The following is a 14540-nucleotide window of genomic DNA, read 5'->3' as shown; positions in this document are numbered from 1 at the left end:
ACGTTCCGCCACCAGCCAATATTCATTTCCTGTCCGACTTCAAACTCACAGAACCAACTTTTCAATTGCTGGAGAGTATCATACGGAAGTGTTCTACATATTATATTGCGGTAAACTTCTCTTATTATTTTACAAATATTTATGGAACACTTACGAAACACAAGTTTAGAGGAACCAAAGAACTGTTTGCTAATATTTTATTACATACGATGCACTATGCATCTTGAGCATCTTCATATCCAACACATGTAAAGCCGAAATTCAAATAACTGTCATCATATTTTCGTTTTGGTCGTTTTGCTGCCCTTCCCTGCACCCATTCCAACAGATCCATGTCCTTTTGTAACATTTGGTTCCTGTTTTTTCACTTCGGATTTTTGGGGAACAAAAGGCTACCCCTTTTGTACTCCCAAAAAAAGTTGTTCATCCTCACTTTGAAGTGTGACAGTATTGCGTTCCTTTTCATCGACCACAGTTGCACTACTAGAAGTACTTGCTTCTTGTTTGAAAGTTCCATTTTTCAACCATAAATCCATGATCATTTAGTTTAATAATAATATTTCAAAATACTAATAATTATAAAAAAAAATTTATACAAGGAAGTGAGTTTAGTTATGATATCTGTTCGTTTCCCCCTCTCCTTTAACCCCTTGTACTCCAGGATAAATCGCATATGAATGGCATATTAGATCACTACATTGCTCCTTTTTCGTAGATGTCATTACCTCTATGCAAAAGCCCACCAAAATAAAATGTTCCGCGGTCTATTTGGATTATTAGTCTATGCCAGTACAGCCACTTCCCGATTAATGTATAAGTTGCGTTCCGCAGAACTCTGTGTCGGAATTTACCCCATGCTTGTGCAGCACTCGCATCTGTGCTTGCTGAATTGATTGAATCAAAAAAGAAATGTTTGACGAAACATGTGAATAGAATTATTTATTGTATTTTATTCAATTTTTTATCTCATGCGCAGGAAAAATACAAAAGCGTGAAATTTAAAAAATTTCAAAATTATAAAATTGCAAAAAAAGAGAGAAGACAAGCATAATGTCAGTAAGTTTTTACCTCTCGTGCATCATTACCAGAATCTACGTCTTCATCTGATAAGTATGCCGCTGTGGAGATTTAGAAGTGGTCGGCTGCTCAACCTTACGAAAGAACATATTAATGGATGACTGGACAGTGGGTTTTTTCTTTTCATCGTAGATTTCTTTGTAGCAAGCAAGCATATCATTCGCCCCTCTGTTAACTTTTAAGAATTGTTCACTGTCAGGATTCATCTTTTCAAACTCGGCATTGCCGATGCAATTTCACGAAATGCCATTGCCATCTCTCTGATGATGAAATTTCTCGTCTCCTCATTTGGTTTATCTTGAGCTTTGTCAGCATTTTTTTCTTTCACTATCGCTGTCTGCAAGTCAATAACTTCTTTGTTAGATAATTCCTTCACTTCTTCCTCTATTAACTCCTCCACGTCTTTGGCATCAGCCCCCAACTGAAGTAGCTCTGCAACATTTACAATCTTATCTGTAACCTCTTTATATGTTTCGTCTTTTTCAAATCCTTCGAAGCCTTTTACGTGCCGTGGGCATATTTTCTTCCATGCGTCATTTAAACAATTTTTAGCAATTTCCGCCCAGGCCTTATTAATGCTTAAGATGGCGTGGTAAATATTGTAAGATTTCCAAAAGTCTCTTAACGGAAAATTTTTCTCACCGTCTACTGCAGACAATGCCTGAGCAAATGTTGTGCGTAAATAGTATGCTTTTAAATTCAAAATAATACCCCGATCCGTACCTTTTGAAGCCTTGAAACCTGGTATTGGCTTTTCCACTTTGCCAATGTATGTTCGATCCAGCATTTTTTTCCAATACAGGGCAGTCTCGTCAATGTTAAAAATTTGCTGCATTGATTAGCCGCCTTCATCAATAATTTCTTCCAACACATCACAAAATTTCTCTGCATCTACAGATTTGGCACTGACGACTTCACCACTTACTTTAATGTTTTGGAAACCAGCGTGATACTTGAACCTATTAAACCACCCTTTGCTTGCCACGAACTTGGCTTGGGGTGCTGCTGTCTGGGGTCCCCATTCGTTGCCCGTGTTATTCTGTTGGAGGTTTTCCTGCATGTGAATACTTGTGTTGAGAAGTTATAGAAGGCAGCCAGGTTCTCCTGTGTCTAGTAGAATATCCAGTTGGTTTTCAGTGACAGCAATGGTAGTTAGGTCTTTCCTCAGGTCCTCGTAGAGAGTATACTCGAAGAAAAGGTGGAACCAATTCTCCTTGGTGCTGCAGTCGCAAACGGCTATGGGTATGAGGCCTAGTTGGAAGAGCTTCTTGTTCAATGAACCATGCCTGGTGACTAGGAATGATGTTTCAAGAGTTAGAGACACTTTTCTGCGCTGACTTAGAGGAGGGGAAAGTGATATCCGGAAGGAATCTCCTTGTAACTGCTCCCTTAGTGGAAGTGTCCCATCTTGTCTGCTAGATGTTTATCATCTCATTATAACAGCGTGTTCTCTCTCTCTACCTTAAGGTCAGTGTCCAGGTTTAGCTCAATGTCCAAGATATTAGTCTGAATTTCTTCCTGATACTAAAGGTCAGGCCACGAAAGGTTACGCCCATCACCACCAAATACGAAGGATGCGGGAAGGTCAGGGAATGACCACCGCATATCTCGGAGCAATATGGCCTTAGTTGCTTATGCTCCTAAAAACCAAATAACAAACAAACAAACAAACAAAAGGTTACATACAGGTCCAGTGCAAGGATCTCAGCTAAGACCTGGATGGCAGCAGTGGATATTGTCCTGCATACCCTAAGGGCCAGGAGCATTGTCCGATGTATAGAGCCTAATTTGCCTATAATTTTTACCAATCTAGCTCGGTGGAACCAATCACTTGCAGCATGCGACACGATCAGAAGGAAGACTGCTTTATAGTATAGCTGGAGCAACCGCTTGGACAGGCCCCATTCGTTCCTGGTGATTCTGATGATTGAGCCTGAAAATTTTTTCACCTTGGGGCTGAGATGGATGAGGTGGGGGTGAAAGCTTAATTTGTGATCAAGAATTACTCCTAGCACAGTGGTCTGTGTGACAATGGTGGGTTTTACTCTGGAGAATTTAACTTGAATTTAACTGGAGCTATGGGAGTGGGAAAAAGCCATCAACAAACTACCCGTGACCCAAGCTGATGAGATACGGGTTAGGATTGCGGCTATTTTAAGTCAGGCCAGGACGGCGCATTCTAATCTTAGCCATAGACATGAAAGAGCATTAAGACAACTTAGAAAGGATGAGGATATTATAATGTTACCTGCCGATAAAGGCAGATCCACAGTTATACTGAACAAAGAAGATTATTGTGCAAAAGCTCTGGATCTTTTACAGGATACCAACATATATAAAGTTACCCATCGAAATCCGTTAGCTGGTTTGGAGAGACAAGTTAACAACATCATACAGGGCTGGCATAAGGCTGGTAAAATAACTAAAGAAGTTTATTGGACTCTTCATGCCTCAGGATGTCGATTACCCAGGTTCTATGGCCTCCCAAAGACGCACAAGGTGGGCATTCCATTGAGGCCAATAGTATCATTTGTGGGTAGTCCCACCTATGCCTTATCTGGATTTTTAGCTAGAGTTATTGCTCCTATAGTGGGACGCTCCAGTTTAGTAGTTAAGGATAGCAAGGAATTTGTGAACTTTATAAGAAGCCAGTCTATAGGTGAAGATGAACTTATGATCTCGTTTAACGTTGTATCTCTGTTCACATGTATCCCCATTGGACATGGGGTGCATTGTGTAAGGTTGGCCTTGGAGCAGGATGATAACTCTATAGTGGGACGCTCCAGTTTAGTAGTTAAGGATAGCAAGGAATTTGTGAACTTTATAAGAAGCCAGTCTATAGGTGAAGATGAACTTATGATCTCATTTAACGTTGTATCTCTGTTCACATGTATCCCCATTGGACATGGGGTGCATTGTGTAAGGTTGGCCTTGGAGCAGGATGATAACTCTATAGTGGGACGCTCCAGTTTAGTAGTTAAGGATAGCAAGGAATTTGTGAACTTTATAAGAAGCCAGTCTATAGGTGAAGATGAACTTATGATCTCGTTTAACGTTGTATCTCTGTTCACATGTATCCCCATTGGACATGGGGTGCATTGTGTAAGGTTGGCCTTGGAGCAGGATGATAACTTAAGTGCTAGATGTTTACTAAGTATTGATGATATTTGTAAAGGCGTTGAGTTTTGCCTCGCTAGCACTACCATGATCTTTCAAAAAGTAATTGTACAAGCAGGTCCATGGCACGGCCATGGGTTCCCCCATTAGTGCCATTGTGGCCAATTTGGCAATGGAGGAACTGGAAACCAGGATGTTTCATCAGTTGGATTTCCCCATGAGCGAGTGGAGGAGATATGTGGACGATACGTTCACCATTTTAAAAAAGGGGAAGGAAGATGAGGTGCTCAGTTTACTTAACAGCTTCTCCCCATTTATACAATTCACCTCAGAGGTGGAAAAAGCTGGGTCCCTCCCGTTTCTGGATGTCCTGGTTAGCAGAGATGGGTCTAGAATTAAGACAACGATTTATAGAAAGCCTATGTGCCATGGCCAGTATGTTCATTACAGCTCGGCACAGGCTTATCATCATAAGAATAGTGTAGCCAGGGCGTTGTTGAATAGGGTGGGGACCCACTGTAGTACCCCCGAGGATAAGGAAATGGAAATTTGCAGAGTCACGGCAGACCTCAGGAAGTGTGGGTACCCCCAGAGGGTCTTGGACAAATATATTTATAGGGTAGAGTCCAATCGTAGGGAGTCGCCTGCCCCTGTGGCTACCGCATACATTCCTTACTATCCGGGCCTTTCAGAACGCATTGTACGGGCACTGCGGGAGTGTCAGACCCGCTGTGTGCAACTTCCAGGACGGAGATTGCACACAGTGGTGTCTCAAGTTAAAGATCCCGTAGCCCAGGACTATACTAGTAGTGTGGTCTATGAGATTAAGTGCCCGGATTGTGAGGAATGTTATGTGGGGGAGACGGGGCGACGTTTAAAAGACCGTCTGGGGGAGCACATGACTGCTATTAAGACTGCTAATTATGCGAGGTCTGCTGTAGCAGAGCATTTCGTCATTACTGACCGTGCCCATGGATTTTGGGAACGCAAGTGGCTCGAGAGCTTGCGAATCGGTTCATCCAGTCGTAATACTATTAACAGGGACAGGGGGACATGTTTACACCCCCTGTTTGAGGCGGTTGTCCTCAGACGGGATCACCGCTTCTGTTTATCATGCTCCCGAGCAACTTCCGTTTCCGATGCGCGCGTGGGGAATGCCGGCCATGGGTCTGCTACTTAAGGATGTGTCATTGCAGTAATAGTATACTGTTGAAGAAGGAGACAGCAGTCTCCGAAAGCTTCAGGTTTTATCGCTTTTAATCCAGTTTATTATAGATAATTTTATTGCTTCAGTATATTTTCAACTATATTTTTAACGTTTTATGTAAATGCCACCAATACTCTGTGGTCCAATGATCACAAAGTCTTAATGCATTAAGAATCATTGCTGAGAACCAGATCAAGGGTATTGCTTCCTCTTGTTGCCTCTCTAACATGCGGGGGGCCTCCGTAGCCAGGTGGGAAGGAGCAGCAGTGTGTAGCACACGCTTCTTGATTAGACCGGGGTTCGAGTCCGTCACCACCAAATATGGAGGGTGCGGAAAGGTCAGGGAATGACCACCGCATATCCCGGAGCAATATGGCTTTAGTTGCTAATGCTCCTAAAAAAAAAAACCAAATAACAAAATAACTCTCTAACATGCTGTTGTTGAAAACAGCAATCCAAGAAAACCACAGCAGTCTTGTTAGCATTGTGAGTGACCTACCTATAAGGTCCAGTCACTGTCATGAAAGTTCAAGTCCCCAATTATAAGACATTCTGATTTACTGGCCCACTCTATTTGTCTGTACAGTTTGTTATATTTATCGCAATCATTATGCCTATAACACACTGTTTCCCCCTTTCCTACCAGTTCTCGTGTTATACCAAATTGATAGCGCTACACTGGTCATCCTGTCCACTGAATGCACTCCCTTAGATTTTATCTGATTCTTAGCTAAGGGTGTAACTCCCCCCCCTCCTTTGCCTGTCTGTCCTTTCTACACATGTATTTTCCACATTGAAATACCAATTCCCTTATATCCGAGTGGCACCATGTCTCTGTTATTCCCACGTCTGCATTTTATGATTTAATTAGTACTTCAAATCCATCATATTTATTTACTATTCTTTTAGTATTAATGTACATACAAGTATACCTGCAACTGTTTTTACTCTGAGTAACTCTACAGCCGATGTATTTGCTTGTGGAACAAGCAAATACATGGGCTGTGGAATCCTCCAATACTCAAGAATATTGGAAGGTGGGAATACTCAAATACTTAATACTCATATATATATGTATGAAATTCCATAATTTTAACCCCCTTCCAATCTAATATCTTTTTTCTTTTTTTTGTTTTGTTTTTTAAAGTTTTTTTTTTTCATTCTTCCACAGAGAAATCCAGGTGCTGTTAGGCAGCCTGAAGAAGATAAAGGAAAAGAAATATTAGAAATGGACCTGAGCGTTGAGCTCGATAAGTCTTCCGTTATTTCTCCCCATCTTCCATACCTTTGTGATGAGGCTGCTAATGCTGCCTATGCCAGGGAAATTGACCTGCGTGCCTGGGCTAGCCCAAAAGGTATTATCTGATTTTGCTGAGTGAATTAATAATACATTGGTTTCAAAGTTGGCTTGCATTTTTAAGAACTGCTTAAAATTAACAGAGAGTAGAGTACGAGTGTGAATTTTTTTTTTTTTTTTGCATAAAGTTTGAAAGATAGTTTTAAATGTAATCCAAAAATGGCTTATTTAAATAGCCAACCATTGAGCAAACACAATAGTCTTATAAATACATAATATATATATTGTAGGTGTAGGAAATATGACAATATTAGTTAGGTGCAATGGTCATAGCATAAATTGCCACTACTACTAGAAATATAGGACAGAAAGAAAGAAGAAAGTATGAAGAATTTGTAGATCTAAGTGTCTTTCATCTCCACCAAGTGTGTAAGTTATTTTGTGGATTGCTATATTAAATCATAGGTGTCCCCTTTCTAACCATCTCCAAAACTCATCCAAGTCATCCCAAAAGAGCACTTCCTGGTGCAGCTGATCATTAACCTCTCTCTCTCTCTCTCTCTCTCTCTCTCTCTCAGTTTTCACATCATCTTATCTGCAAATTTTGATATTGTGCCCTTTATCCCTTCATCAATTTTATTTATTAAAATCAGAAACATTAGTTCTGGGGATCCAGTCCCTCAGGGTCTCCACTGCTAACTCTAGACCAGTCTGAAGAGGTTGCGATTAAGGTAATTAATTGTAACCCTCTGCCTCCTGCCATTCAGCCACCCTGCTATTCATCTTAGAATCTTACTGTAATTCCAAAATGTTCCAGCTCGTAAAGCAACCTCTCATGATTGACTGAGCCAAATAACCTGCCAGAACCATATAAACAATGTCAAACTTATTTCCCACATCCAGTTTGAGTAACTGTGAATAGTGAAACTGGATTAGTTAAATCGGACCTTCCCTTAAAACCATGTTGTGTTACAGACTGTTCAGTGGGATAATGCTCCATGTCATATTACCAGTACAGTTTGAAAATGTTTCATGGATATGATTGTACAAAAGTAGGAATGGCCAGTGCAGAGTCCTCATATTTTGAGCCCTATGGAATATCCATGAGATTAACTGGAACTCTGGGTGAGGGCTTTACAAGTCTCACATCGGTAGTAGCTCAACTGGTTATTGTTCTGTAACGTATCTGCTGCTTTTTGTTGAATATGACATATTCCAACAGGAGGTGGAATATGTCATAATGGCCAAAGGGTTGTCTGAAAGGAATCTGGTTAATACATGAATAGTAACTATAGTGATTTCCATTCACAGTGAGATTTATGGAGAGAAGTTTTATAGGGACAGTTCATTCCTTCTTGAAATTTCAGGTTGAGAGAGCTATGCCATAGTGACAGATTTATAGACTGACTCCTGAGAGCCTAAATCTATCACTGTAAAGATGAATTAGCATTATTTGAAGGTAGGTTTGGGGCAAAGGATAAAGTGAATCTCGTGGTCCCTGCAGAGCAACAGTATCACTGTAAGTGGTAAAGTTTTCTGGCTTTAAATATTTAATGCGACGGGGGCCCACACCACCTAAATCCCACATTGTGCTCAGGTACTGTACCAGATTGTTATATTTGTACCAAGATGGTATACTTGTATGTACCACAAATGTGTAGAAACTCATGAGAAGCAAAGTCATTGGCCATGCATATGACATGTCATATGAATTTATTGAGGGTATTAATTTGAGGAGTATGCCAGGAAATGGCATGCTCCTCAAATTAATGTGACACAGGATCCATCACATTAAGGCCACAGTTTATATATATATATATATATATATATTGATGCAAAATTATTAATCATTTTAATGATAAGAAAATAAATTAAAAAAAAAAAAACTGTGGGAGACAGTTTGTATTCGTTGATTTCTGGATGGATGATGTATCCTTTGTTATAAACTATGTAAAATCTAGAACTTTACAAAAAAATTGGCATTTTACAATCTGAACATATTAGGAAAGCAGTCCAGTACTTGTATCAGTGGTTACATTTGTCTTTAAGAACAAATGCAAAAAAGAGCGACATTTCTTTTTTTTTATGAGATGCTGAAAGGACTATCTTGTCCTGTAATCTGTTTTGCAGCCAACCGGATTTAAACTGCATAACTAATGCAATGTTCTTAGTCTTAATTCTCACGGCAGAACAAACTTGCCCTTGCAACAAGTTTCCTTGGTATTGCACTATTTTCCAACAGACGATTGCTCAGAAAGCTTAATTGGTTATTTGTTAAATGATGACACTGCTGTGATAGTCTGTTTAAAGACTAACTGGCTCTCATTACATAGCAGGTGGTCCCATTGACAACAAACAGACAAAATAATTTTAAAGTTTAACATTAGCAGCGGCATATGATGCAAGAAAGCAAGCTTACACAGCATCAGCCAAAAAATAAAAATTCCTGTTTCACCCATCCATTTGCTCCAAACGTTGTCCACTTCTCCCTTGAATTTATTTAAGCTATCAACTTACACAATGACAGATGGAAGTTTGTTCCAGCATTCAACTACCTGCTGGGTAAAGGCAAATTTCCGGACATCTATTCGACAACTGTCTTTCCTCAATTTGAGTTTATGGCCCCTCAGATTTGTAATCTGAGCAAGAGGAAGAATCCCATCACCATTGGTGAGAATCCCCTCACCAATCTTGTTGCCCTTCTGTGTACTCATTCTAGCAACTCTGCATCTTTCCTAAAATGAGGCCTCCAGACCTGTATGCAATACTCAAGGTGTGGCCTGACCATTGCTTTATACAAAGGGATAATCACCTCCTTATAGCTGCTCACAAAATTCCTGTATATCATTGATGACCCCATGAACTGATCTGGCAGCCTGTCTGCACTGTTAAGAAACTTTATATCTGACTGTTTTACACTATGTACACTCCATGCAACTCAAACAATGCCTAATAACTTAAGAAAGTAAGTTTGACTTGTCTAGTTACTCACTTCACCCTTTCAATTACCATTGTGAACTGGAAACATATTTGCACATCTGTGATATGTAGAATCATTGCAACAAGGTGTGCAGATAATTTTTGGAGGATAATATGTAGATTCTGAAGATGCTTTCAGTACTATATCTTGGGGCAATATGGCTATAGATGCCGATGTGCCTAAAAAATCCACAAACAAACAAACAAACAAACAGTACTACAGCTAAAGTTTTGTCTATCTCTTTTGTTGCTTCCTTTAATCTAATTGAATAGATTATATTAAGTAACTTGTTCCTTTTAGTGCAATAGTTTCTTTCCCCTACTTCTTTTCAGTTATAAAACTATTTATTTTTTTTATAGATAAATAAAGTCTTCTTCATATGTGAATCAAGATGGAGAATATATTTTTCCACTTTGTCAGCAACCTGTACAGATTCATCAGTGATTGTGTTTCATATCAAATAGACAAGTGCGATTAATCTCAGGGGCCTCCGTAGCCAGGTGGGAAGGAGCAACAGTGCGTAGCACATGCTTCTTGATTAGACCGGGGTTCGAGCCCGCCACCACCAAATACGGAGGATGTGGAAAGGTCAGGGAATGACCACTGCATATTTCCAGAGCAATATGACCTTAGTTGCTAATGCTCCTTAAAAAAAAAAAAAAAAAAACAACCAAACAACAACAGCGATTAATCTCCTTCCTCCATGTATAACAATATAACAAGAAGCCATATAACAATCACTTCCACCATTGCTGATTGCTTATGGCTGTCATTAAATTATTAGTCTGTGCCCCCCCCCCCAACACACATACACAAACTGGATGTTCTGAATCATCAGTGGCTAGCAAATCTTTTCAAATTGTCTGTAGGATGCACTTCTGTTCAAGTGTATCTCTCCCAACTCTATGAAAGCAGTCGCTTTGTTAATTAACCTAGCAGTGGTCAGGGTCACCAATCATAACAAACATTGTGGCATAAACTGCACTACTGGTAGCCAAAGTACATTAATTTGGTTCACAGTCATTAGAAAGAATGGGGATAGTAGTAAACAAGATGTCATCAGTATAGGAGCAGCAATTTAAGCTCCTTGAAGAAAAGATATAGGATAATGGAGAACAGCAAGAATGACAGTATTCCACATAGCAGGCCTAGACTAAACTGTCATCATAACAGGATGAGTTAGTGAAAAACACTAATTACTTCTCTATGAAAAAACTGTTGTAGAATTTTTAAGAGAGGCCAGTGATGAAGTTTGTTTGAAGCAGAACCAGCAGAGAGGATTATACAGTGTCAAATGCAGCAGCTGTATCTAAGTAAATACAATAGAGATTGCTATAAGGCTTTATCTATAGTAGAAACTAAAGTCCAGCTCATCTAACTTGAAACTTTACAGAAGTTACTATTTGGGAACCATATCACTACATCAGTGTAGTCTTGTATCCATCTTCAATAATTCATGATGCAGCGTAACATCATTTAGCTACTAGTATGTTTAATCTCTCTTTCTCTTCAGTCAATTTAAATAGGCTGTCTAATGATACATTATTGAAGTACAAGGAGCAGTGTGAAAGTAATGCTTCATATTTTTTTTCCTCAGAAAATTTAATTCCTACAACTATGCCTTTTGCATCAATTAATCCTCAATCATTAATAAGCATACTGTTATTTTTCCACAAGGTCACCGTCATTTTCTATGCACTTCTGCCATCTCTGAGTCAAATAGTGCATTCCAAAACTGTAAAAGTCCTTACCCTTGCCCCGGAGGGCTTCGCAAATGCTGTGCTTCAGCTGTTCGTCATCTGCAAAACGGGTTTCACGGAGTGCATCCTTCAGCGAGGTGATAGCCAGAAGGTACACAAAAACAATGCACCACAGTTTTGCAATGGCCTCCATCATGCACACACTGGTGTGGGGTCATTCATTGTCATGGAGGAGAACCACCTCATTAAGGTTTTTGTCTGGTCAAACTCTACAGGTCCGGGCTTTCGACTTTTTCGTTTCCACATATTGATATGAGTTGATTGTGGTGCCATGCTTCAAGAAGTCCATGAGCAAGACCCCCGTCTTAGTACCAAAACACTGTCGCCCCGACTTTACTGATAGAAGGCTGCCTTTTGAACTTCTTGAGTGGTAGATTTTGATGGTGCCACTCCATCGCCTGTCTCTTTGTTTCAGGGTCATAATGGAGGTTTCATCACCTGTGACTATGCATGAAAGAAAAACCTCTCCTTCACTCTTATAACACTGGAGAAGTTCCAGACCCAGGTGGGCAGGAGCAGCAGTGAGTAGCACATGCTTCTTGATTAGACCGCGGTTCGAGCCCGTGAGCCACCAAATACGGAGGATGCGGAAAGGTCAGGGAATGACCACTGCATATCCCCGGAGCAATATGGCCTTAGTTGCTAATGCTCCTAAAAACCAAACAACAACAACAACAACAAGTTCCAGACTTTCCGAGCTTCTTTATGCTCCTGTGTCAGCATTTTCAGGTCCCACCGGGTGCAAACCTTCTTGTAGTCTAGTTCCTTTGTGATGGTTATCACAGCAGGTTTCCCTATACCTACTGTATTGCACAATTCACATTTTATGATGTGGCAGTCCTCTTTGATCGGCACCTCCTTAGCCAGGTGGGCAGGAGCGGCAGTGCGTAGCACACGCTTCTCGATTAGACCGGGGTTTGAGCCTGTGACCACCAAATACAGAGGATGCGGAAAGGTCAGGGAATAACCACCGCATATCCCTGGAGCAATATGGCCTTAGTTGCTAATGCCCCTAAAAACCAAATAACGACAACATCCTCTTTGATCAGTGCGTCGATCCGGCTCTTGTATGTTGTCACTGACGTTACTGGTCAGCGACTTTGGGACTTGTCAACGATGTCACTTTCCCCACTCCTAAAGTGTCTTACCCAATGTCTAACTGCACTCACATCTACAGTATTGGCTCCATAAACATTTTTGAGACGCCCTGTTGCAAATGGATTAGGAGCCGTTACACAACACAATGTGTTGTGTAACGGCTCCTAATCCGTTTGCAATACATTCTCTTGAAATTCTTAACATTGAAACTCTATCCTGCTCTTTCATAAATGGATACAATGTATAGTAGAGATCTTCTGTTTTATTTTTCTTTTGCAAAATAAGCCACCACATTCTCAACATAATTTGAGCAGTTAACTGTAAACTGGTCCTTGAGGTTTTCACAGACATTCTCTCAGATATGCCTGACAAGCTGTACTTGCTACCTGGAAGTCTAAAACGCTGATGGAACTGATATTCGGGTGACACTCAAGTCAAGTGGACCCAATTTCGGCGAAGTCCGGACGGTCTGTGACAGCCAAATCCTCTGCTTGCACCTTCACGGTGGTGGGACTGTTAGTAATCCTGGGTATAACCTCCATGCACAAGTACATGGTGGGTGACCACCCAGGTGTGAACCAACGTAAGCAGGGGTCGAGGTGTGGCGCCCACACCACATGGAGGAACACCGCCCCTCTATGTTACCAGGCAGTACTAGGTGGTAGATGACTCTCATGAACCGGTGAAATACCACCACTTTGCTTATTGGAGGCTTGAAGTGGTGGAACCCATGTTTAGTCTCTAGAGGTAAGTTCCGGTCAACCCTTCCCTATCTCTTCCATCATGCAGTATGATTGATGACTTTTGAGGTTATGATGAACGTCGTGGCGAGATCCAATATTCCTTACATTTCGAGGTAACAGCTCTAAAACGGTGTTCGCAGGCCGGCCGCTAGTTAGTACACCGGACTGAACCGATTGGTAACTCTCTAGGAAGCTTCCGGATAAGCTAGTGTATAATCTTGCTACCTCTACTCTGCCAGATAATGACTGGAGGGAGTCCGAGTAGTGTGTATGCGGGGATCATTGTCGAGGCCACGTTATGTCAAGGATCTGGGTATATTCATACCACATGTACGCCATATCCAAATTTTCATTACTTCATACAGCATGTCCCACCTACTTTTTCTTACTATTGAATACACCATGAATTGTCAAACTAATAGAGCAAGCTTATCTGCGAAAAGATCTAAACCTCCCAAGGACTTCCTAATTCATTTCACAAATATACGTGGTCTCAATTCTAATCTCAACAATGTCCATTTCCACTTGCAGTCTGTCTGCCAAACCCCATGTACTTTTTCTGACAGAATCTCAGTTATCGATTGATTCATCTACTGCTCATTTCAGATGCCCAAATTATTCGCTGTATGATTCCTTTCGCCTCAAAGGTGGTACTTGTGCATATGTCCATTCTGATATTCCCTGTCAGAGACTTGGCAATTTGGAATCTCCTCTCTTTGATCTTCTCTGGCTTAAAATCTCTCTACCTCATTGTGTCAAATTCATCTGTTGTCTCTGCCGTTCTCCCAACTCCACTGGCGCCTCCGTAGCCAGGTGGGAAGGAGCAGCAGTGCGTAGCACACGCTTCTTGATTAGACCGGGGTTCGAGCCCGTCACCACCAAATATGGAGGATGCGGAAAGGTCAGGGAATAACTACTGCATATTCCCGGAGCAATATGGCCTTAGTTGCTAATGCTCCTAAAAACCAAATAACAAACAAACAACCCAACTCCACTAATCACTTGGAGCTCTTTGACTTCCTCTCTTTGCAACTTGACTTTCTCCAGTCCAACTTTCCTAACAGTGAAGTAATTTTCCTTGGTGATTTTAATGTTCACAACTCCAGCTGGCTTCCGTTTTCTAGTCATACCGACCCAGCAGGTCGAGATGCTGAGGCTTTTGCAATTACTAATGACCTAGCACAGATTGTTCATTTACCTACAAGAATACCGGACAATCCTAATCATACAGCCAATACGTTTGATCTTTTTCTCACAAACA

At 40.9% G+C, this 14540-nt stretch overlaps 1 protein-coding gene across 1 annotated transcript in view; it reads left to right on the top strand.

The window, feature by feature from the left end:
- The window catches only part of oaf (BRICHOS-like domain-containing protein out at first), a 76969-nt gene that overhangs the window by 48787 nt on the left and 13642 nt on the right, over positions 1–14540 (top strand). Inside the window, exon 3 of the mRNA XM_090389251.1 lies at positions 6573–6756. Coding sequence (XP_090245377.1) covers positions 6573–6756 — 184 coding nt within the window. The remainder of the gene's footprint in view (positions 1–6572; positions 6757–14540) is intronic.

The sequence above is a fragment of the Mastigoproctus giganteus genome, chromosome 14 (genome assembly GCF_048544385.1).
Source record: "Mastigoproctus giganteus isolate SK-2022 chromosome 14, ASM4854438v1, whole genome shotgun sequence".
Taxonomy (NCBI): domain Eukaryota; kingdom Metazoa; phylum Arthropoda; class Arachnida; order Uropygi; family Thelyphonidae; genus Mastigoproctus; species Mastigoproctus giganteus.
This window is presented reverse-complemented; position numbering and strand designations above follow the sequence as displayed.